The sequence below is a fragment of the Papaver somniferum genome, chromosome 5, assembly GCF_003573695.1.
Source record: "Papaver somniferum cultivar HN1 chromosome 5, ASM357369v1, whole genome shotgun sequence".
NCBI classification, from domain to species: Eukaryota; Viridiplantae; Streptophyta; class Magnoliopsida; order Ranunculales; family Papaveraceae; genus Papaver; species Papaver somniferum.
The window spans coordinates 20,778,635-20,802,390 of NC_039362.1; the positions used below are offsets into that span (position 1 = coordinate 20,778,635).

The window sequence follows — 23,756 nt, forward strand, 5'->3', positions numbered from 1 at the left end:
TAAAAATATTTGGACAAATGACCCATTTTCCGTTTTTTTTTTGATGTCATTTAACATATTCTTCGCTATTTGGAGCGATGTTTCTTCGTCATTTTGGGCGAGTTTCTCTTCGCTTTGAGGGCGATTTATTCAAATCTTGATCGCTGGTTCGTGACTTGCTATTCTCGAATCAAGAACATCGACAATCCAAAGGATTTTGGGCATCTGAGTTCGTTTGGATTTACAAAATTTTGGGCAAATAACTTCTTTGTTATGGTAGTATCTCTTATTGAAGAAGAAGAAAATCAGATTAAATGGTCGGAATCGATTCCGAATTATACCATCATCATTCCCTACTACATCTATAAAAAATGGGTATCTTTATGGTATATGACTCTTTCTCTTTGCGATGTACTTGTACTTGATATCTTCATTTATATTAGGGTTCTTATTATCTTGTATTTTGATGTTTTTGTTATTCTTGTAAGCGATCATGTAATCACATTTTGATTTGAATAAATTAAAATTATTGATTTACCAAAAAAAAAAAGATCTTTAGCTACACGTGATTTTGTTGATTATAAAAATCATGTATATTTAAGAACCAACAGTCATCGATGCGTCGTCTCGACAATAGGACTGGAGGCTTTTGGTCTGCCTCCCAATAGAGCACAAAAATTTATACACGATCCGGCCTAAACGGTTTGTGAATGTCAGACCGGACACCTTTATCCGTACTAGGTACGTACAACACAAAATGGAAACTTTATGAAGCTTAAATAAACACAGGAAGACCGGACGCACTGGCGAGGCCAAGGCATGTTAGATTCTAATTTACCCCGATGAATGATCTAAAATATGTCCTTGTCCTAAACCCCAATGCAAATTATCACCCGTTGACTAATGTGTCTGCCTCCGGCTTTCGTGTTGCAGAACTAACACTCGCGAAACAGGTGAAAATTTGGCTACTCCTAACTAATAACGAACTTGATATCTATAATATAAAAAAAAAATCGGAAATTTTAACAGGAAAATAAGAAAAAGAATAAAAACAATCTCGGTACGAAATCAAGAAAAGCATATTTACAGCAAGCAATTCTTTTCCTCCTTCATCATCGCTGAAATGCTTCCATTTTTCTAATCTTTACGCAATTGTCCATGTGAGCCTTTTTCGATCCCAGTGTTTCTTCAATTCCAGTCTCTCTCTTAATCCAATTTGAAACTCACTCTTCTTCTTCTTCTTCTTCTTCTTCTTCTTCTCACTCTTCTTCTTCTTAATCCGCCCTCTTTCTCTCGTTCTTGATTCATCTCATCACAATGGGTCATTTCTCTGCTTCATGACTGGTATGCTTTTCTTCTCTGAATTTTGTCTTAATTTCCTCTGTTTTGACAGGAACATTTTTCCCCTGTTTTTGCTCTCTAGCTAGTGTTTCTTGCATTTGTTCTACTTTAGATACATTTATAAGTGTGCTAATATATTTATATCTCATATATGTAGTATGCTCACCGTGGAACAACTAATTACCCGTTGAGGAAGATGGGATGCACTTCTTCCGTTCCGACGAAGATATATTCTATTGGGAAGAAGAAGAAACTGAATATCCCTCAAGTAGTTGTTTTCATACCCAAGTTGAGAATTCCAGTAGAATTCGATATTAGAAAGTCGCTTAAAGGTTTAGTTCCACGAGATCTTCTTGATAGGTTGTTTTCGCTTCGGAGTCGGATCATCTTAATTGCCGAAGATACAGGTGGATCTGCTTTCCATGAACTACAGCGAGCTCTAGAGGATTACTTGCCTGTTTTGCTCGGCTTGACCAAGAAAGGTACAGACTTGAGTCTTTGCGATTCATTTGCTCGCTCGATCGTTCTTTTTTATGTCGCTAAGACGCTGACATATTTATTTGACTGTCCACAACAGAATTTGGTCTTGAAGGGATGGTAGAATTCAAGTGGAAAAATTTACTAGACGGGAGACAAGTAAGATTCACTCGAAATTGATTCATGTTTTGGAATATCATTCTTGAAATGTATGAATTTTTTTGAATAATGATTGACAGGAATGTTGTTTGACAAGCTCTTGGTTTGAAGTTCTATCTGTTGTACATATGATGGCTGTTCTGTTACTATCAGAGGCTAATGCTTTGCTTATAAATCCCACGAGTACCGGGGAAGGTAGCGAAACGAGTATCCCCGAAGGTCTGCCTTGGTCAACTCTATTAGAAGTGATTTATTATCTCTTTATACTTGTATGGCAATTCTATTTGTGACTGATTACTGATTGTCTGTGGATTACAACGTCAGAGAGTAAAAAGGATGCTATCGAGTTACTGATAAAAGCGTCAGGATACTTGGAATTCTGCGTTCGGTGTATACTTGCTCCACTCCCGCAAGAAATCAAGTATGTTTTTTTAGTTGCTTGTTTTCTCGCTCGCTCTGCTTAAGTATCTTGGCTGTTTTTAATGAATTGCAATTACATTTTTAGATCGAGATTACCGAAAGATATGCAGGAGGGTATTTTAGAGGCACTTTCCATTCAAGCATTGGGCCAGGTACTTGCACATTTCACTTTGAAGCTATCCTGCATTGGCTTTGTTATTGGTGTGGAAGTTCCGCAGAGATTTGGAAGCTTGAGTTTGCTATTTAATGGCTAGCAAACTGATTATCCTACCATTCCAGGGTACAGAATTGCAGCTTGGATTGGCTGTTGAAAGCATTAAAGCTACTTTGTCGGTGAAGAGAAGGCTGGCATGTGAACAGCTAGCTTATTATGCTCAGGTGCGTGTCTTAGCATCTGCGCACATCGACCACCCCTCATACATTTTTTTTCCAAGTGGTAGACGACGTTGCTCTTGCTTTTCACAAGTGAAGGCATACTGTGTTAACTGTGTAGTCTTGTTCTTGGCAGGCTCACTTCTGTCTGTCTGCAAGTAATTTGAGTGAACAATATGGAAAGAAACATCTCTCGTTCATCAGATGGAAGTACTTAGAAGCTAAGGTACTAAGCTTCTATTGATTTTTTCTTTCTTGCATCTTGTTAACCTTGCGTGCGAATTTTCATTCTATCCCTACGTAATTGTCAGGCAGCAGCATATTACTACCATGGCCTGATACTTGATAAGGGCAAGGACCCATCAAGTCACGTCATTGCTGCATGTTGCTTCCTAGCCGCTGACGAACTTTTAACCAATAGCAGAAAAGCCTGCCTTGGCTTTTGCATCGCAAAACCAGTGACCAGGTATGCTTTTGAATCTTCATTGTTGCCAGTCATAACCTCCCATTGGATGTGTTTTTATTTTCAGGCCCAGGGTTACAATTTTTCTCTTTTGGTTTTTCACCGTGCAGGGCTCCGCCAGTTTGGGGTATTATGAAGCATTTACATCACAAAATTCCTGACATTGCATCAAGAAAGTCTCAGATGTATGGTTACCTCTTAGAAGAAGAGAAGTAAGAGCCAATGCTAACATAGTTTCTCTTCTCCATTTTGGCCGAAGTTTCTAATTTCTAACAAAACGCCTTTCCTTTTGATTCAGGGCTCTCCAATCATTACCCGATTTACCGGATTTCCAGTTGTCTTTAAGACCCGATGACTTCAATATGCCTGAAATCGATCCAGCGTGGGAGTGCGAGAAGTGGGAACCTGAGGTTCACACTCTAAAAGAACACCTCAAAGATGGTGAACATGAGAGCCAAGCATAGAACTATACTAATATCTTCTTATACATATCGCTTTCTCTATTTTACGTCTTCTTCTAATTTCTGATATCTCAATATGCAATTCTGTTTTTGCTTCTTTAGACTCACTTTTGTATGTGTGTGTGTGTGTGTTCACTAAAGGTTGTATATCCTGATAAGTAAAAGATTAGAACTACCATTTCTGAAGATATATACATGGTATTCCAGCCGTGAAATGTCTTTCCGATTTTCGCTAAAATCTTTTATTTAGCATCTTACATAGTTAAGAATCGAAGACGTAATAGCATACAAATCTAACTTATTTGCAATCAATTACTCCATGTAATTTGCTCGATTTCCATGCAGACCAGATGGTTAAAAATAGGAAGAGCAGAGATGCAAAGTAGGCTAAAACTATAGACTCAATGCTTCTGTGACAGAATTTCTTGAACTGATCACATATTTTCATCCAGCCCGTATGTTCGTTCCCGTGAAGAGCAGTATATCCGAATGATGTTGCAGCTGCACATCCTGTTGCACAAAACACTGTCGCCACCTGGGAAAAAAAAGAAGACATAATTGTTACTGTGAGATGTTTGATGCAACATCATGGTGTCGGAGATAAGAGTTTCAAATCCATGCAGCATCCAAACTTACCAAATCAGTCATGAAGATGATGAAATACTTGTTTTGATCTGGATTTTTCGAACATGGTTTAACTAAAAACAGCGACACGGCCGAGAAGAAACATGCAACTCCATTCGCCACTACAAAGTACCTGTGCAATTATAGTTCAAACTAGTGGGTTCATTTGGTAAATTAAGTTTACTTGAACATCGATCGGAAAAAAAATTAAGCTTACTTGAAAGCAGGAGAGTAAGAATACTTGGCAACAAATTCAACACCAAGAAACACTGACACTTGCTTATATGTGACCATTAATACTATGGAGATCAATGAAGATATAATCCCTATAATCCTCATAGGAGTTTCAACATAAACGAACTTTCTACCGATTTTAAGAAATGGAATTTGCTCTTGCAAACTCCCCATTGAAGATCTCTAAACAGAGGAAACGAAAGAATAAGAGTAATGAAGAGGTGTTTAGGTGTATTTATAGAAGAACGACAGAAATGGTAAAAGGTAGTGTGCACTAGGCGGCCGTAGCATTTAACTTTCCTATATGGCACATACTTAGCTTGAGTGCTAGAGCTAGACATCTCACCTCACGCTTCATATATGTCCATGAAGTCATGATTCCCACGGGCATCGTTTGCCAACATCAGCCATTTCTTGTAGTTACTCACCAATTACTTGAAGAAGAAACATTATACCAATAAGGAAAAAGGATAACTTTGAATCCAAGGCTCCATTTATGAATCGGAAAATGGGTCATTTGTCCAAATATTTTTAAATCACGGTTCAAATAGACGAGTAAAAAATAGTTTGGGTGAAATGGCAAAAAAAAAAACACAAAATTGGTTAAAAAGACCAAAATCAACAATTCCTGGGTGAAATGGACAGTTATATTTTGATATTGTTTAAATGGACAAAAATGTAAAAATAGGCAGGATTTAACCAGTTTCATCGTGCCCATTTTCAAATATTTTTTCTTATTTTTAATTTACACAGGATGTATCCAGTTTCATCCTTGCTATTTATTAAATTTAAGCTAGGATGAAACCAGTTTCATCCTTACTATTTTTTTTGGCCATTTCACCCAAATTATTTTTTACTCGTCCATTTGAACCGTGATTTAAAAATATTTGGACAAATGACCCATTTTCCGAAAAAAAATAGTAAGGATGAAACTGGTTTCATCCTAGCTTAAATTTAAAAAATAGCAAGGATGAAACTGGATACATCCCGTGTAAATTAAAAATAAGAGAAAATATTTGAAAATGGGCACGATGAAACTGGTTACATCCTGCCTATTTTTACATTTTTGTCCATTTAAACAGTATCAAAATATAACTGTCCATTTCACCCAGGAATTGTTGATTTTGGTCTTTTTAACCAATTTTGTGTTTACGAATGCAGCTAAGAAGGTGTTTGGATGCCGCAAAAGAAATTATTTATTTCGCTGGTGAAGCAAAAGTCTTATTTCTGAGGCTGACTTCTACTTCTGTTCGTTAATAGCGCGTTTGGATACGCACCAAGAAGTTGTTTTTTGATTTCTAGAAGCAAAATAGTTAGAAATTAGTCTGGGTAAATAATTTTAGGATGACTTTTAGAAGCAGAAAAGTTAATTTTTAATGAATCAAAATATCTTTGTTCCTGATTTCTATTTCTCACTTCTACTTCTGATATCCAAACACGCCATAAATAGACTATAAAATAAAATATTTTCAATTTCATTTTTGCTTTTAGGTGTTGAAAAGAAACTTTTGAAATTTGATGAACGCTTCTTGCTGTTATCTCCTATGGTAGAAACGTTTAGAACTCAACTTGAACCCAAAAAAGGCAGACCTAACCATATATTCTTAAAAGGAAGAAATCACTTATTGAGATATTGTACATCATGCTAGCCGAGTGTACTAGTAAAATGCAATAATTGGCGTTTCTATCCATTTCCACATCTTTCTTTGAGAAAGGGATAGAAAACTATACAATTGCTTGGAAGCAATTATCAAAGCCAAAATCAAGATTCTTTTGTCTTGTCTCTTTTAGTGTTTGTAGTTTTTACATGTAGATAAACCCCCAGTGTTGGTGGGGGAATCAAGTTGGAGAAAGGCCACGCCACCTACTAATTTAACTTCATTCATTCAGATAGCAAAGAAATCTGAACACTTCCTAAACATCCTGGACCCGAACGGCAGTCTCCGAGATGTACTAATTTGCTAAGCCAATCTTGGGCCAATGGGCCTTGTAATGCCTGTTTTTAAGTCTATAGTTGGAAGTGAAAACTACTGACATACCCATTTTGCAGATTCTTCGCACTGTGAAATCCACGCTCAGAAATTCTCAGGCGCGCACCCATTCTCGGTGATAAAATTATGCACATGCCCATAATTTTGAGAAATTATGTTTTTGTTTTTCTTCTTTCCAAACTAACCTAAAATCACCCAATTTATCTCAGATCTCATCTTCTCTGTTCATCTCTTGATCTCGACAGCTTCATCACCATCTTAATCTTCGATTTTCCAGTAAATCGATGAAGAAGAATTCGAGCACCTGCTGATGATGAAATTGAATCGAGTTATGGGTTCTTAAAAGTTACATACTGCGGCTTTGAAGTTTTCAGATTTATTGTTAAAACCTTGCCATTTGTTTGCTTCCATAATCATGGCTATTGCTGCTGGTACTGCAACTTCATCATTAATTCTTCAATCCACACATAGAAAAACACTATTTCAATCAAAACCCATCAGTTCAATTAGCTTCCCATCTTCAAAATTCTTCAAGGAGAATACAAATATGAGATTACATGGAACGCCTTTGCTTTCAACAAGATTTGAGGTCAAGAAACAGTTGAAGGGTTCTCGAAATAGGGCTTGTGGTGGATCTGAAATGGAAGAATTTCTGTTGTTGTTAATATGAGAAGGGGATCTGATGCATAGAAGAACAACAAGTTGTTACCGTGATTTAATGGGTGTTGTGGTTGCAGGGAGGAGATAACTGTTGTTGTTGACCTGAGAAATTATGGTGTTTGGTGGTACAAGAAGCTACAAATGCAGTGACTATTGGTGTTGATTGAACTGTGACTGAAATGAATTCAAATGGCATTGGATTGTGGTGATTATCATGGGTCCTGGTAGATTTCAAAGGAAAAAGGGAGGAGATAGTGATGTTGTTGTTGTTGCTAGTGATGAAGTTGCATCTATGGAGATGCAAGCATGAATTGGAACTGATGTTGATATTGGTTGCAATGGGGTATCAATGAGGTGGGATTTGCACTGGTGCTTATAAAGATGCAAGTAACTGAAGTCACTGCAGCTGGATTTGCAGCTTAACTGAAGCTATAATTGATATGGTGCTGCGGTAATTGAAGCCGCATAGATGGAGGTTTGTTGTTGATTTTTGGAAGTGACAGAGAAGTGGTGGCAGTGGCTCTGGAGATTGTTACAAGGGTAGCTAGCTAGATTGCAGTCGTTAAGACTGATGTTGTGGCTACAGAAATTGCAGGTGGTACTGATGAGGATTGTTGAAGCTTATGGCACTGTTTAGATGAATGTTAGGACTTACAGGTGGAGTTATGGCCGAATTCTGATGCTACCGGTGAGAGTATGAAAGAAGTAGGAAAAAGCGTAGCTAAGTTGCAATGACAATTGCGCAAGAATGGTTAGTTTGGAGGTATTGCAGCTGAGGTGGTGATGCAGTGTGCATCTGGTGTTGGTTGGATGTATTGTGTGCAGTATTGCGAAAATGGAGGTGTGAATAGTGATACATAGCAGGTTATGCATCTACAAAATTTATTGCATAACTTGTTATGCATTCTCGAAATTGGTTGCATAACACGTTCTGCAACTTTTTTTTTTTTTGCATAACTTGTTATGCAGTCCAGAAAACGGTTGCATAACACGTTATGCAACTACTTTTTTCTTAGTATTGAAACCAACAAAAAATAAGGCTGCATAACTTGTCATGCACCTACAATAATATCTACATAACATGTTATGCAGTCGTGAAAAATGGATGCATAACCTGTTATGCGTCCGAAAATATGACTGCATAATGCATTATGCATCGAGAAAATTGTTGCACAATCTTTTATGCATCGAGAAAATAGATACATAACCTGATATTCATCCGTAAATATGGGATGCATACTGCATTATGCATCAATTTTTTTATGAACGCACTAAAATCAACCAAAACAATGGTTACATAACTTGTTATGGATGCATAACTTTGTTATCCAAATGCATAATTTTTTATGCAGTGGAGAAAATGGTTGCATAATTCGTTATGCGTCTGCAGAATGTGTTATGCATCTTTTTTGGGGCTGCATAATAGTTATGTATCAAGTTTTCGAAAATTTTGCCTAAAATGATGATCACCTCCGATTTTTTTGTGAAAAACAAAAAACTTGTTAGTACTCGTTGCGTAGCTCTCTTAAAAAAATTTCCAACGATATAAATTTGTAAAATTCTAAGGAGCGGAGCGGATTTTTAGATATGTTATATCCAAGTTGCGTTGCCAATTATACCCCTGATGCATAACCCGTCATGCAGATGCATAATCCGTCATGCAGACATTTTTAATAATTTCATATAATTATGGGTGTCACAGAAATAATGATGGGTGTCACGGTACCTAAAATTAATTGTGGGTCTGACAATGAGAATATTATTTTTTTTGGGCTTGTGCCTAATTTTCCCGGGTAGGAATTGTGTTCGGGAAATTTCCTGGTTAGTCCAAAAACCCGTTACCAGTTTTTCTATAATCTAGAGGGTAAAAGCTTTTAACCGGAGGTCCAAAAACTTCTTGAAAACTGAAAATTACTTCCCTGTCCAAGATACGGTTTTCCCCAAACCTCTTTATTCTCCTTCTTTCTTCTAGTTTCTTCTTTAGTCAAAAATTCACGAAAACCTAGTTCTTCAATCAAATCATGTGATGATTATCAAAACCTAGATTTTTTTTTTGAGAAGAATCAAAACCTACATCTACAATGAAGACATTATATGAAATCCTCGAAAACCTTATCTTTTAAAGTATCACAAGCAACACGACCTTAGTTTGCTAAGAAGAGTTAGCATAATACGAGATTCTTCTCCCAAAAATTAGTAAAAAAATTAGCATAACATATTTTGATGCCGTTTTAACAGGTATTTGCTGTAATTTTGATCTGCTTCAGTTTTTATTTCTAGGATTTCATATATTTTTGAGAATTTCTATTACAATTTTTTTTTTTAATTTATTTGAGGATTTTGCAATTACGACATACTTTTGTTCTATTTTGGATTTAATTTTAGGATTTTTCAGTTTCATTTTAATTTTTGCTGTTTTTGTGAATGTACTGTATAAACCCCTAGTTTATGCTTGAATACGATCGTACAGTACATATAAATATGTACTTGGGGAACGAGTGATTATTTGATGCAGTACATATCATTATGTACTGTATAACCTAGACTGGTTTATACTTGAATATGATCATATAGTATAGTATGTACGGACATGTACTTAGGGAAAAGTGACGTGTTAATGCATTACATATCGGTATGTACTGTAGCCTATGCCTGAATATGATCCTAAAGTTTATATCAATATATACTTGGGGAAAATTGATTGTTTTATGTAATACGTATCATTATGTATCCTTGAATACCAAAAAAATAATATGTAGTATGTATTAATACGATATATATATCAATATGTATTGTATTATTGAATACAAGTAGAATCCGTAGCGATATAATATGTGATGTTGAATACTTGAATTACATATGTATTAGGTACATATATATAAATATATTTTTATAATCCTACCATACATATCGATATGTACTTATGGAAATAGTGATTCGTTTGTGCATATGATTATGTACTATATAAATCCTAGTTCTAGTTTATGCTTGAATATTATCCTACAATACATCTCAATATATTTTTGGAGAAAAAGTGGATTTTGATGATTAAATACAACAATATATATCAGATTGTATGAACATCTATTGTTGGAAAGGCTACAAATGTATTAGGTACGTACCAAATGTACTGTTGGATAGGTTTCGTATGTATTTTGGACACCTTTATTTATATATCACCCATGCCGATAAAGGATGGTGTTCAATATAGTAAGTCATTTCATGATTTTTTTCTTTTAACATTATTTCAAACCGACTAAAAATGTACCATTTCCAATGACATTTCTTTTACCTTTTGAAGGTAACCATATGAGGAAAGGTGTCAATCCACCATCTGTGGTACATATTTACTTCACTAGTAAATAACTTACCACTGGAATCAGGATCAATGCAATGGCTGGTATGGTAGCGTTGGCGGTAGGCGCCAATTTCACATTTCCCTTACAATTGTTTTGACAATAACTTCCTTTATATTTCATATTAGATTGTACGTACTAATACTGCAGTACATATTTAAATGTACTAGCAGAAGATGGATGGTTTTAGACAGTGTCAAGTGTCAGTACATATTTGGCTATACTTGTAAAAACTGCAGTAGGTATTCCAAACACTATCATCTTGCATGTTTAAAGTTTATTTAATTATATTTTATTTTGGAAGTTGACTTGCAATATCTAATCATCATGGATTATATATGTACTGCATTATGCGAAATTTGTTTTTTGATATCTCAAGCTTGTTGTTAATGTTAGATTATCAAAAATATTTTTTGATTTCTAGTCTACTAAGTCAAGTCTCGGACTAGGTTAGAATTTGGTAGTTGAGTATCAGACACCACCCTCGAAGACTGAAGATCGGCGAAGACATTTGAAGAAAATCTGTATCAGGTATGTGAATACTTAACCATTCTATTTTACTCACTATCTTACCATTCTATCTGTTGAAACTATGTCATATGACTTCTAGTAGATTTACAGAGAAGAAATTTCGAGCCAAGCTTGTCTTGTTAAAAATCTCGAAATATGATTCTAGCATAGATGTTCAAAGGTCTTTAAAAATATTAGTATGAAACAACTTATTATTTGAGAATTAATTTATGGATCAACTGAAATAACCCATACAATTGATTTTAACATTTGTGAATGTTTCAAACATCATAAGAGAGAAATTCATGAACTTCTGATATTTCTGCTAAGGGTAGGTTGGCAAACCACTAACCATGGATATTTGATTTTCATAACTACAAGGAAGGTTGGCGAACTATTTCGCAAACCACAAGTTTAGTTGGGAACAGTTCACCAGCCGTTGGGAACAGTTCACCAGCCGTGGTGAACTGAATTTTTGGTATTGGTATAAAAGGCTTGAGGTTGGCGAACCCGGTTGGAGAACTGTGTCCATCTGAGTTTATAAGCCAAGTATGGTTGGAGAACCCAGTTCGGGAACAGTGTACATCTAAGTTCTCTAGCCGAGTATGGTTGGCAAACCCGGTTTCCTGTAGGCTAGTGTCTGTAGCTGTTTAATACAATTTGGTGTTCAAATATGGACAAGGTCTTGGGGATTTTCTGTAGGTGTGGTTTCATCGTTAACAAAATTTCTGGTATCTTGTGTTTTTCCTTTTCCGCGTTTTATTGTTTATCTTTATAATTGAATTTACGCAAATTGTACGTATTCAATCTTAGTAGAATTCGTATCTTGAAATATAGATAACAAGTGTAATTACTTGGTAGAATTCCGATTGGATTATTTAAACACGATTAGATTGATCTTGGATATTGATTTTTGAGATCATCCAAGTACTCTTCTTAATAATCAGGTTCACAGACTCATTTCTTATATATACTGATTGAGAAGAGGCAAAGATATAAACTCTATATACATATTTTCAAGGATCATTAAGTTGATCTACTCGCAATTGTATTAGGTATCGTCCATACTGGTTACCGAACGAAAAAGTTGGTGGTGTATTTGGTACCCCGTATTTTTACAAATATGCTATAGTAGAATACAACTAAGTATTTCTCCTTCTTTTTTGTCAGCAGAATTGGCAAATACGAAAAATAAGGGATCATAATGAACTATACAAAAGAGTTATCATGACTAGAGATAAACATACCAACTTTTTACCTAGGCGATTTCACCAAGTAAGATTAGCATCTTCATCAAGGAGAATAAAGGTACACTCATCTCCTACAATTCCACTGTCGCACTCCCTACAAAGATATATCAATTAAGCACAATTTCAAGTTGAGTTCTCCCCCATTTGATGTCATTCTCAAAACAACAATACGAGCGACCATTCTCTAACTACAAAAAAAGGATTTTCTTGGACATTAACAAATGTACTCACCAGTTAAGAATAACAACTTAAAAACAATATTAAAGGGTCTATGGATGAGTTCTTAATAAATATAATTTATGATTAATAATGAACATATTTTTGTGTTTTTAGTTATGTCTCGAGATGTGTTAATATTTATGATGTATTATCCGAGGGCTAAAAGGCGCACCCTTATGTTGGTTTCCACGGGGGTGTCCTCGTCACAACAGGACTCTTGATGAATTGTGATACTCAACTACCATACTCTTATATTGGTCCCAGACTAATTTTAGTAGACTATAAATCATGAGATAGTTCTTGTACAACTATATATCATCAAAAACAAGCTTGAAATCCAAAACTTGTGAGTTTGACTGAGCTATGATCTAACAAGAACAATGATTTCTTGAGAAGTATTATTCAATCTTAGTGCATTGCATAAAGGGAATAACGTTTTGTTTTGTTTTCTATTTAATCAAAAACATGAAAATCATCAAAGGAAGATTTTTAGATTTACCTTTGGGAGTCTTCTTTTTCAGGGGAATTTTTTATTTCTTGATTTCTGTTTGATGATGAAATGAATTAGTTTAGGTTATGAAGGGATTGAATTTGAATGTAAATGCTAATTTTTTATGTTCGGGTTCTTTTGAGTTTTAACCGTGTTCATGATTTTCACTGAATATTTGTTGAAGGAAAAATTGGTAATCACGGACTTGTTAGGTTTGAACGAGGAGGAAGAAGAAGAAAATTTTGGGTCATATGTTAACTGTCAGATCGATTCCTAACAACATGATTAAACCGTAATAAATCACATGTTATTTGATTGCTCACTACGGGAAAAACATCGATCAACTGTTAGAGCATAGGTCGGTCAACCTGGCATGTGTTAGAGCATAGCTCGGTCAACTTCGCATGCGTTGCTATCTCAAGCATGTTTGTCAAAGTTAGTGATCAAAATTGTAAGTCTTGATTTCTAGCCTACATAGCTAAGTCTCGGACTAGGATATAAAAGTGTAGTTGAGTTCAAGGACTTCATGGAGATTCATCATACAACGACGAAGATCTATACAAGGAACCGTGGAACTTCATCAACAAAAAGGTATGTGGAGACTTGAACTTATCTATCACTCAAAAGTCTATCTCTTATATCTCCTACTTCTTATGAGACAAAAGTCGTATGCTATATAGACTAGATCATACACATTTGATATTTCGAGCTGAGCATTCATTCCTTTTATAGACTTTTCTGTGTGACACAGATTTGTTTATTATCAAGTCTGTGATTTTGGGTTACAACAACTCTTGGTTGTGAGTGAGATCAGCTAAGGGAATCAAGTGTGCAGTATCCTGCTGGGATCAGAGGCGTAGGAGTACAATTGTACCTTGGATCGGTAGGAGACTGATTGGGGTTCAACTATAGTCCAGTCCGAAGTTAGTTTGCAGTAGGCTAGTGTCTGTAGCGGCTTAATTAATACAGTGTGTATTCAATCTGGACTAGGTCCTGGGGTTTTTATGCATTTGCGGTTTCCTCGTTAACAAAATTTCTGGTGTCTGTGTTATTTCTTTTCCACATTATATTTTATATAATTGAAATAATACAGGTTGTGCGTTCGTGATCATCAATTGGAAATCCAACCTTTGGTTGTTGATTGATATTGATTGATCCTTGGACATTGGTCTTTGGTACCGTCCAAGTATTCCTTGTATTGGATAAAGACTCGCTATTGTTTTTAGCTTGAGTAAAAATCAAATCAAGAGAGAGATATTAACTCCTTGAGATACTTTTATCTAGATTGAGTCTGACTTTCTAGTTGATTCTCTAGCAAAGTAATTCGGAGTTAGTCCATACATATTGCTAATCGAAATATTGGGTGATGTTGTTAGACCCCCGCTTTTTCAGCATGCGTTTCTATCTCAAACATGTTTGTCAATGTTAGTGATCAAAACTATAAGTCTTGATTTCTAGCCTACATAGCTAAGTCTCGGATTAGGATAGAAAAGTGTAGTTGAGCTCAAGGACTTCATGGCGATTCATCATACAACGACGAAGATCTATACAAGGAACCGTGGAACTTCATCAACAAAAAGGTATGTGGAGACTTGAACTTATCTATCACTCAAAAGTCTATCTCTTCTATCTCCTACTTTTTATGAGACAAAAGTTGTATGCTATATAGACTAGATCATACACACTTGACATTTCGAGATGAGCATTCATTGCTTATATTTTATCTCGAAACCGTGTGTTGGTAAAGCGTTTCGCTTTGATCAAGTTTATGTTCACCTAGTGACGAAAGTTATGAAAAGTTTCAATCACTTTGAGAATTGCTCTGACGTGAATCGGTCTGTGAATAACGGCTACATAGTGTCCTCTGAGAATGTCTCAATGATTGAAATGAGAGTTTAGATTACATAACCATGTATTCCTTGAACCGAAGTTTTCGAACTTTGTTGATCAAGAGAAATCGGGAGGATTGTGGAATTGGCTTTCCAAGTCCGCGAACTGCCGGAAGTTCTTGACCGATAATTTCTGCTGGGATTTTCCAAAACTCGTTTGTGTGCTAAGTCCGCGAACTCAGTCTGCGAACCCAGTCTGCGAACTGGCGGAAGTTCTCTTCCGGGGAATTTTTGCTGAGTTTGGAAAACTCAACCGATTAACTTAAGTCCGCGAACTTGTTTGTGAACTTAAGATGTTATGACCTAAAGATGTGCTCTGAACATGAAACATTAAATTACTAAGGAATGCTTTATGCAAACCGTGGCTATAATGTTCATGAGCCAATTCAATCGAATGGAATCATCTTTGTTTCAATTGTGTCTTGTGTAGTTACATAAGATCTCATAGCAATTGAACAACTCTTTAACTAGTTCATTTGAGTCAATTGCACTAGTTATGGTGAAGAAGAACAAGGTTAACATGAAATGCTCATATGGTTAACCTTTTGGGTTACTATGTTGAACCAACATACACGTACACGTTTGGGCATGGTTTTCACGAACCCAGTAAACGTCTACCCAAGTGTGTGTGACAAGCTAAGTTTTCAATCTAACGGTTGAGAAATATTAGCTTGAATCTAAATCAGGTTTTCATCTAACGGTGAATAAGGATTGCTTTATAACTAAGGCAAAACCCTGATTTGAAGGCTAAATAAAGGAGACATCTAGCATTGTGCAAAACTAATCCCCACACGTCAGTGTGCTACTAGTGCGCCCGCTAGAGTCGATCTCCATTAACCTTTGATTTTCTTCTCTAAAATCAGGTTAACGACTTAAAGACTTCATTGGGATTGTGAAGCCAGACCGATACTACTTTATCGTAGTTGTGTGATCTGATCTTGCATCTTCTATCGTACGAGTAAAGTCGGTTGATTGGCTTGAGATCGTGAGAGTTCTCCGATAGGCAAGATAAAGAAGTCAGAAACATCTTCGTCTCACTGTTTATGATTCCTCGACAATCCGCTTGTGTAGTCAGGAAGGGTTGTAGAGAGGTGATTGATTAATCTAAGTTGTTCTTCGGGAATATAAGACCGGATTATCAATTGGTTCATGTTACCTTGATTTTATATCTAAAGACGGAACAAAACCTAGGGTTTATCTGATGGAGACAAATTTATCCTCTTATAGACTTTTCTGTGTGAGACAGATCTGTTTATTATCAAGTCTGTGATTTTGGGTTACAACAACTCTTGGTTGTGGGTGAGATCAGCTAAGGGAATCAAGTGCGCAGTATCCTGCTGGGATCAGAGGCGTAGGGGTACAAATGTACCTTGGATCAGTGGGAGACTGATTTGGATTCAACTATAGTCCAGTCCGAAGTTAGTTTGTAGTAGGCTAGTGTCTGTAGCGGCTTAATACAGTGTGTATCCAATCTGGACTAGGTCCCGGGTTTTTTTTGCATTTGCGGTTTCCTCGTTAATAAAATTTTTGGTGTATGATGTTATTTCTTTTCCGCATTATATTTTATATAATTGAAATAATACAGGTTGTGCGTTAAGATCATCAACTTTTCTAATCCAACCTTTGGTTGTTGATTGTAGTTGATTGATCCTTGGACATTGGTCTTTGGTACCGTCCAAGTATTCCTTGGATTTGATAAAAACTCGCTATTGTTTTTAGCTTGAGTAAAAATCAAATCAAGAGAGAGATATTAACTGCTTGAGATACTTTTATCTAGATTGAGTATGACTGTCTAGTTGATTCTCTAGCAAAGTATTTCGGAGTTAGTCCATACAGATTGCTAATCGAAATATTTGGTGGTGTTGTTAGACCCCCGCTTTTCCAGGTTCAATTAGAGAAAATTGTTTGATCAAGACGCATTTATCTGATCTAGACAGACTTCGTGTTGAGAAGGAGAAACTTGAAGCATCGCTTGTCTTATCCCATTGACAGTGCGAATCCTTGGAAAAGGAAAACTCTGTCTTAAAAAAAATTCTTCTGAACAATCTAATTCTCACGAGTTACTGTACAGAATGAAATTTTCTCCAGAAGAAGATTGTGTCAAGAAAAGTTTTAATAACTTACAATATTCTCCGGTGGATATGAAGTTTAAACAAGTACCAGTTATTGCTTCTCCTCCACGAATTTGTACCTTCTGTGGAAAAGGAAATCATTATGCTATCCATTGTTTTGCTAGAAAGAAACGTGTTTCTGAACTTCACAAGTTGCTTCTTTCTACTGTCAATGGAGCAAATAGTCGGATGACTACTACAGTGAAGGTCTCGTTCTAAGGAAACCACGCATCTTATAAAAATGATCTCTCTCCTAGAAATCATTACAGGACATTTGTAAATCCACGTGTTACCAATGAAAGTATGTCCTGTACTTATAAGAACACATCTGATAAATCTAAGTCTAGTGTGTGGAGACGAATTTCAGAATATCCCCTAGAACCTATTTCTAGAGGTCCTAGACTTTGTCATCAGAAGGGTTTCTCTCCTGTGATTCCCATAAGAACTGCTAGACGCACCCTTTTTCCTGGAAGCTGCAGTGAAAGGACTAGAAATGTTGTAATAAGACATCCTGAAAGAAATTACATCTACTCTCTCAGAACCTATGGTGAGACTACGTCTCCCTTTGCTACTTAGCAGCAGAATGGTCCATTCTTGTGTCTAACTTGAGAGATACAAGGATGAGGATTTGAGAGATGCTCAAGTATTGTGATATATTTTTCTTGTCTTTGATGTTTTACCCTCTTCGCTTTGTCTCTATGATTTTGGAATGGAGGATTTTTGAAAGCTACATAGTGTGCAATATCAATTTTAGGGAAAATGGTTTTTGGTCGACCCACGAACGCCCGTATCTCCTCAAAGAACTCCAGGGTTTCTAGCCAGGTCATTCACGAACATATATAAATCTTATGTGTGTTTCATTTTTCTTTAGAAAGGAGTCCAATGGAATTTGTTCCCAAAGAAGAAGTTGACCCCTTGGTTGAGGATGATCTCAAAGGATGTGATTCTGATCAAGAGTTTATACGGAAGAAGATGCTTGAAAGAAAAGATTATAACACTTGGATTGGTGAATCTGTCAAGGATTTGATTAGTGTTCAGAATGAAGTTAAGAACGAACTGGCTAACCTTCAATTGCAGATAAACCAGCTGATTGATGGACAAGCGAAAATCCTTGGTACTCAGAATATCTTGATCAGAAATCAGAAGAAAGTTATCCTTGACTGTGCAAAGGCTCGTCATTATGCTCGCACTATTGATCGAAAAGTCAACGTTCTAACTTTTAAATATGGTGTCTCTACGGTCAACATGGCCAAGGATATCAGTGACTCCTACTTTGATGGACCATTTCATAGGTATGAAATCATCAAGGAAAACTGAGTCTTATATGCATAATATGTCTTCTTTTTGGATTAGTTGGAAGAATAACTAGTGCTTTGAATAGCGATGATTGTGACTACACATAACTATTTTTTTTTTCATCTTCTTATGTTATTTTTTAGGTTTATTGTTTTTAAATTCTAAAAATATTTGGAGGATGATGTTTATTGCAGTATTTTAATGGTTTGTGATATTGCAATATTTTTATGGGATATGTATTGTTTACGTCCGTGAACTTGAAGGTCCCATATTGCAGTCAAAAGTAAAGTCGTTCATGATGAAAGGACGAATGGACTTTTGACATATACAAAAGTTATGCCTATGCAGTCATGTATTTGATGGAAAATAGGATAAAATCTTTTGTTCAACAAGGATAAAGTCTATTATGTCGTTATGATGGAAAATATAATAGATCCTTGTATGTTATCCACGGTATTGATCTTCATTGATCCATTTATTATGTTTTACCATGAAGGCTCCATTGTGTGTCTTATGTTGAGCACCTTACAACTAAGTTGATTTACCTTGGATTTGTTGGTTGTTCCATAAGATGCTATATGTCGAGCATTATGAACTAATTTAATCAACTAGTTTGGTTATTTAGTTAGTACTCCATAAGTCTTCCTTCTTATGTTGAGTACATGTACGGTTAAGGTTGATATATTCTATGATGAACTTAGTCGGGGTTCCATAAGTTCTCTTATGTTGAGCCCAAAATAATTAAATTGATTACTTCGGTGATTAGTTTGGTTGTTTGTATTCCAATTAGATTAATTATAGGTTCTCTTGTAATTAATCTAGTTGAGTTTTCATATATTCCACAAGTTCTTTTGTTGAGTATATGAAAGGCTACACTATCATGTTCTTTGGTTAATGTAGTCATATATTCCGTAAGGTTTTCCTTATGTTGAGTATTTGAAAGGTTAAGTTAGTCATCTCCGTGTGATTGACTTAGTCGTAGCTCCGTGAGTTTACTTTTTTGAGCACTTTCAATTAAATTGATCACTTTTGTGGTTTGATTTAGTTGCGTATTTAAATTGAATTAATCATTGGTTTACTTGTGATTAATTTGGTTGAGCCTTGGATATATAACATCATTCCTATGGTTTTTGGTGTCCAATTAAAAAATCCTTATTTTCCTTCGAAATTAAGGTCGCTCTTGTTGTTCTTTCGGGAATGACATCAAATGGGGGAGAGTTCTTTTGAACTTGTGCTTAATGGTAATATCTTGCGGGTAGTGCGGCTGTGGAATTTTATAGGGGTTATCTTGTATCTTAAAACTCCTTGATGAATGATGTTAGCTTCAGCTATTAGATTGCATCTAAATTAAGATGGTATGTATTTTTCTTTTGGTCATGAAATGTCTCTTGTGGAAATTTCATTATGATCCCATTCTTGTACCTTTGCCAATTTTATTGACAAAAAGGGGGAGAAATATTGTAGTTCACACTACAAATACATATGGTTTTCGGATCATTGTGTAAGGGGGAGTGGTTTCCATGATCGAGATGGAGTATTGACTAAGGGGGAGTGATACATATCACCGTATGTTTATGGGTGAAAACTATTTCTGCTGGTTTTGGTAATTTTGGGGTGTGTGTGGATGAGAAATGAATCTAAACCCTAAACAAATGCATTGCACGGGAATGCTTTCTGATTCGAGAGATCAATCTGTACAATTCTGGCCTAAACCAAGAAATGGTCGTTCCAGACTTGCTTCGGTCACAAAGTGAAGGAGATGGGGTTGATCTTAGGGAGGGAAACGAAGAAGGTGTTGCAATTTGTGAAGGTGTTGGCTGTTTATGACTTGTATCAGAATACCGAACTGTCTTGCAAGATGTAAGCAATCAACTCTGTGTGTTTGAATACGAATTGTATCAACACTTGGTTTCTATCTTGTCTCTCTTGGAAATAGGGAGGAGAACCTATTTATACAAGTCATTGAGCCTAACCCACGTCTCTCGTGGGAAGTGGAGGAAGTAGAGTGATGGAGTAGTGGAGTCATGTTAGTGATTGTCACACGATCAGGTATGAGCCCACTCCTCCCATCATCACTAACCGTCCATGTCTTCCTAACACGTTCTTGTGATGGCGCGTTGCACGCTGCACGCTATAAACCGCCATACCAATACCCCAGTATGTATCCCCCAATTTGTGACATGCTTGATGTCTCGATTGTGTGGATCGTGGGACCCACAGAAGGTAGCATACGGTTCTAGGTTAAATAACTAAGTTATTTAGGAAGACGATATTCATGAAATATCGTGTGTATTCTATACATGTAACGCATCAAATATAATCAATGTGTATGAAGCATCGTTGTTTTAAGGCTTAATGGAGTAAGTCGCGGATTAAGCGTCTTAGAACAGATGCATGATTAGCTATCTTCGAATGATAGTTTGGAGGTTGCACAGGCAAGCCCTCTCTTGTCCGATCACATGATGTGGTAGGGTGACGGATGGTAATCACCATGACACCTTATTGGCCATTTAACTCCTAGCCTGGGCTGCCTAACCAAGCTGGTAGAGTTGGACGGATGAGATGATATATGACGCTCCTCTGCGACCGTTGATGAAGTTTTAGGGTTTTGAAGAGGTGCAAGCATCACTCTTCAGCTTGGTCGAAACCAAGCATGGGAGGTGTTCTTGGGAGGACTGACCGGGCTGGCGTGTAGACGGCTTATCGGTGTGTATGTCCATACTTCACTTCCCCATGAAGATGCGATCTAGGCCACTCAAGTTTACTGGTAAAGAGGAGTGTCTGAGATCGATTAGCGACAAGAATCCTGTGCCGCAAAGGATTTCCAAAGGGGCGCGACATGCCATCTTTAGGGCGCACGAACCGAGGCATCTGGTCCTTCCTTGCTCTGGTCGGTCGGACATAGAGGTAGACGGGCCCACGGTGATCATCTAGATACTCTCTGAACCTCCTTAGTCTATTCTTGCACCCTTCATCCAGGCTGGCGAAGATGGACGCTCGTGATCGATTTACGACACACGTAATATGCCGCAAAACCCTAGTTAGGTTTTTATGTTGGTCGCGCGCATGCTACTTTAGCCGGACGAATTTGCATGTTATGCTCTTCATTTGGATTGGCCGACCACTGGGACCAACATTGGGCCGGTGGTGAACATGGTGATACCTGGATGATGGTCATAGGCCTGATCTAAGCCATCCAAACATGCTGGTGAAGTTGGATGGTCGTGATCAATCTGAGACCCTTAGTGGAATTTCCTGCGACCCTTTAAGCCTCACGCCGGCCCAACTTCAGGAAACCGCACGTCATTCCGTGGCTAAGTCAGGGAAGGATCGATTAAGCAAGTAGGAAGGGGGCCCGTTGGTGTGCACCACGGTACTTGTCCGACCGGAATTGGAACAATCTACGACGTCCAACCGTGCCGGTGAAGTTGGACGGCCATGACTGTTTTTAAGTCTGGTTTGGCCGGCCCTTGTCGCGCGATCCTTTTTAGCTGCTCCACACCAGCCTGGACATCCAACTCTGGGCTGGTGTTCGGTGGCCATTTGAAGGGTGTGGTATGTATTCGACCAGCCAGGGCATAACCGGGCCCGCTGGTGGTCATTCTGGTGATAGCCTGCTCCTACTGAGGATCGGCTAGGCTATCGAATCATGCGGCCAACCTGCGTGGCCATGATTATTTATGAGACTGGCACGGGCAGTCCAGATTATACTTAATCGGGCTAGTATAACACGCCGAGAGGAATGCTCAATCGGGATAGTATAACACACCGAGAGACTTTACTCAATCGAGATAGTATACCACATCGAGAGATAGCTTGTACAGGCATTTCGTGCATGCCTCACTATTGACACTCGGAGATTCGTGTTACCTTGCTAGGAGCAACACTCAGTCCTCATGCCGCATCAACAGTGAGGGTTCCCGAGAACAACACAGGAAATACAAGGCTAATAAAGCATTATTTAATAATGTTATAAATCCACAGAAAATTGGGATTGTTGCTACACGCTCCGTTCCGGGTGTATTTAATTCACAGAGATTGTTGCCACATGCTTAATTCTGGGTGAATTAATAAAGTGAAGAAGTATTCATCACTCAAATGAATTTATCCTTTACAAAATGTCAGCCTATTAAAATTCGGCTTTTACAATTTTAGCCTTAAACAAAAATCCACCATCAACATTAAGTTCCTTGCCTAGCACACAATGGTTACACTATTGCGGGGTAGGCATGAGATGGTGACAATTGACATATCGAAATGACCAAGCTAAAGTAAATATATATTTACTACGAGAGAGAAGACTGTCATATGCCCCAAGCGTCCCGGAGCTGGTTGAGCCGTTCCTCCTCAACGGTCTTTTCCGATCTTAATTAGGGTTTGGAAAAGAGTACGACTTGGTTAGTCGAGCCGCTTTGACTTTTTTGGACTCCCTCCGCATGTCCCTGGACGGAACTCGGCCCGCTTCTTGGAATGGGTGTGCTTACTCTCATTATACGTCAACTTTTCCCAAACACGTCCGACAAGCATTATCTGATAAGTATTGTTGATCACTATCCCGGATCAGATTAGAGGTGGGAAGCAAAGACTCCTTTTTGTCCTGGGATCCTGTTGGATCGTGAAATATAAAGAAGACTCCGAGGACCTTCTTCATATCAAGTAATGCTTTCTTCGATATCTCAGGTGCTGCTCCGTGTCTATCTGATCCTCTGATTGACCACGATGATTTTTTTTTGACATGCAACTGTAACCTCTTTTTTGCAGTACATCATGGAAGCAGTTGGTGATGACCACTCTGTAACTTCTCCAGAAAAACGTTTCGAAGTCAACAAGCCTGAGGCTAATGCGCACGAGGAGGTGATGGCTAAAATCGACCTCCCACTTCGCGAAGTTGGTCGTGCTATACAGGGGATGTCTATTCTGCATATGCGTATTGTCAGGGGACGTATTTGTGCCCTTTCAGCTGCAATCGATATGGAGGAGCAATGGAGACATGATGAAGCGTCGCGAGTACCAGTGAGCGCGAGAGCTGAGAGGTTTGCAGCACGGATAAAGAGGCGGAGGGTTGAACACAAACGGCCTCTAGGTGATGTAAAGTGTGATTATCCAATCCACGACGGTGTGATAATCCTTGATTCCGACACGGATGAGCCCGAACGTCTGAAAGTGATTGGCACAATCTCCAATGTTGCAGTGAGTTCTGAGGAAGATACAGAGGTTGTCCCTGCTGAGGATGTTGAAGCGGAAAATGTTGCTGCAGAAATACCCGAAAAGAAGAGCGAAGCGTCTCCGAAGGAAGTGACCCACAGTGATGGTGTTGAAGCGGGTTATAATGGCGGTGAAGACACAATCAATCTTCTTGATGACTAGATCTCCCTGTTTTTTTTTTTTTTCGAATATATTTCCGTAACTTGCGAACATTTTCCTTGCACTCAGTGGCGGCTGAGTTTAAGGTCC

The 23,756-nt window shown here is 37.6% G+C and overlaps 2 protein-coding genes across 2 annotated transcripts; one reads left to right on the forward strand and one right to left on the reverse strand.

Annotated features, from left to right (window-relative positions):
• Window positions 1-1,028: 1,028 nt before the first annotated feature.
• On the forward strand, window positions 1,029-3,705 carry LOC113281118 (BRO1 domain-containing protein BROX homolog). The gene is made up of 11 exons (XM_026529767.1): window positions 1,029-1,323; window positions 1,478-1,802; window positions 1,898-1,956; window positions 2,037-2,175; window positions 2,281-2,377; window positions 2,462-2,528; window positions 2,656-2,754; window positions 2,885-2,974; window positions 3,060-3,214; window positions 3,322-3,423; window positions 3,510-3,705. The coding sequence occupies exons 2-11, from the start codon at window positions 1,517-1,519 to the stop codon at window positions 3,673-3,675; spliced, it is 1,260 nt and encodes a 419-aa protein (XP_026385552.1). The 5' UTR covers window positions 1,029-1,323; window positions 1,478-1,516; the 3' UTR covers window positions 3,676-3,705.
• Window positions 3,706-3,824: 119 nt separating this feature from the next.
• On the reverse strand, window positions 3,825-4,741 carry LOC113281119 (CASP-like protein 1F1). Its single transcript, XM_026529768.1, has 3 exons — window positions 4,514-4,741; window positions 4,309-4,429; window positions 3,825-4,207 (listed from the first exon to the last, which is right to left on the reverse strand). Exons 1-3 carry the CDS (start codon window positions 4,702-4,704, stop codon window positions 3,971-3,973), a joined length of 549 nt encoding a protein of 182 aa, XP_026385553.1. The 5' UTR covers window positions 4,705-4,741; the 3' UTR covers window positions 3,825-3,970.
• Between the last annotated feature and the right edge of the window lie 19,015 nt (window positions 4,742-23,756).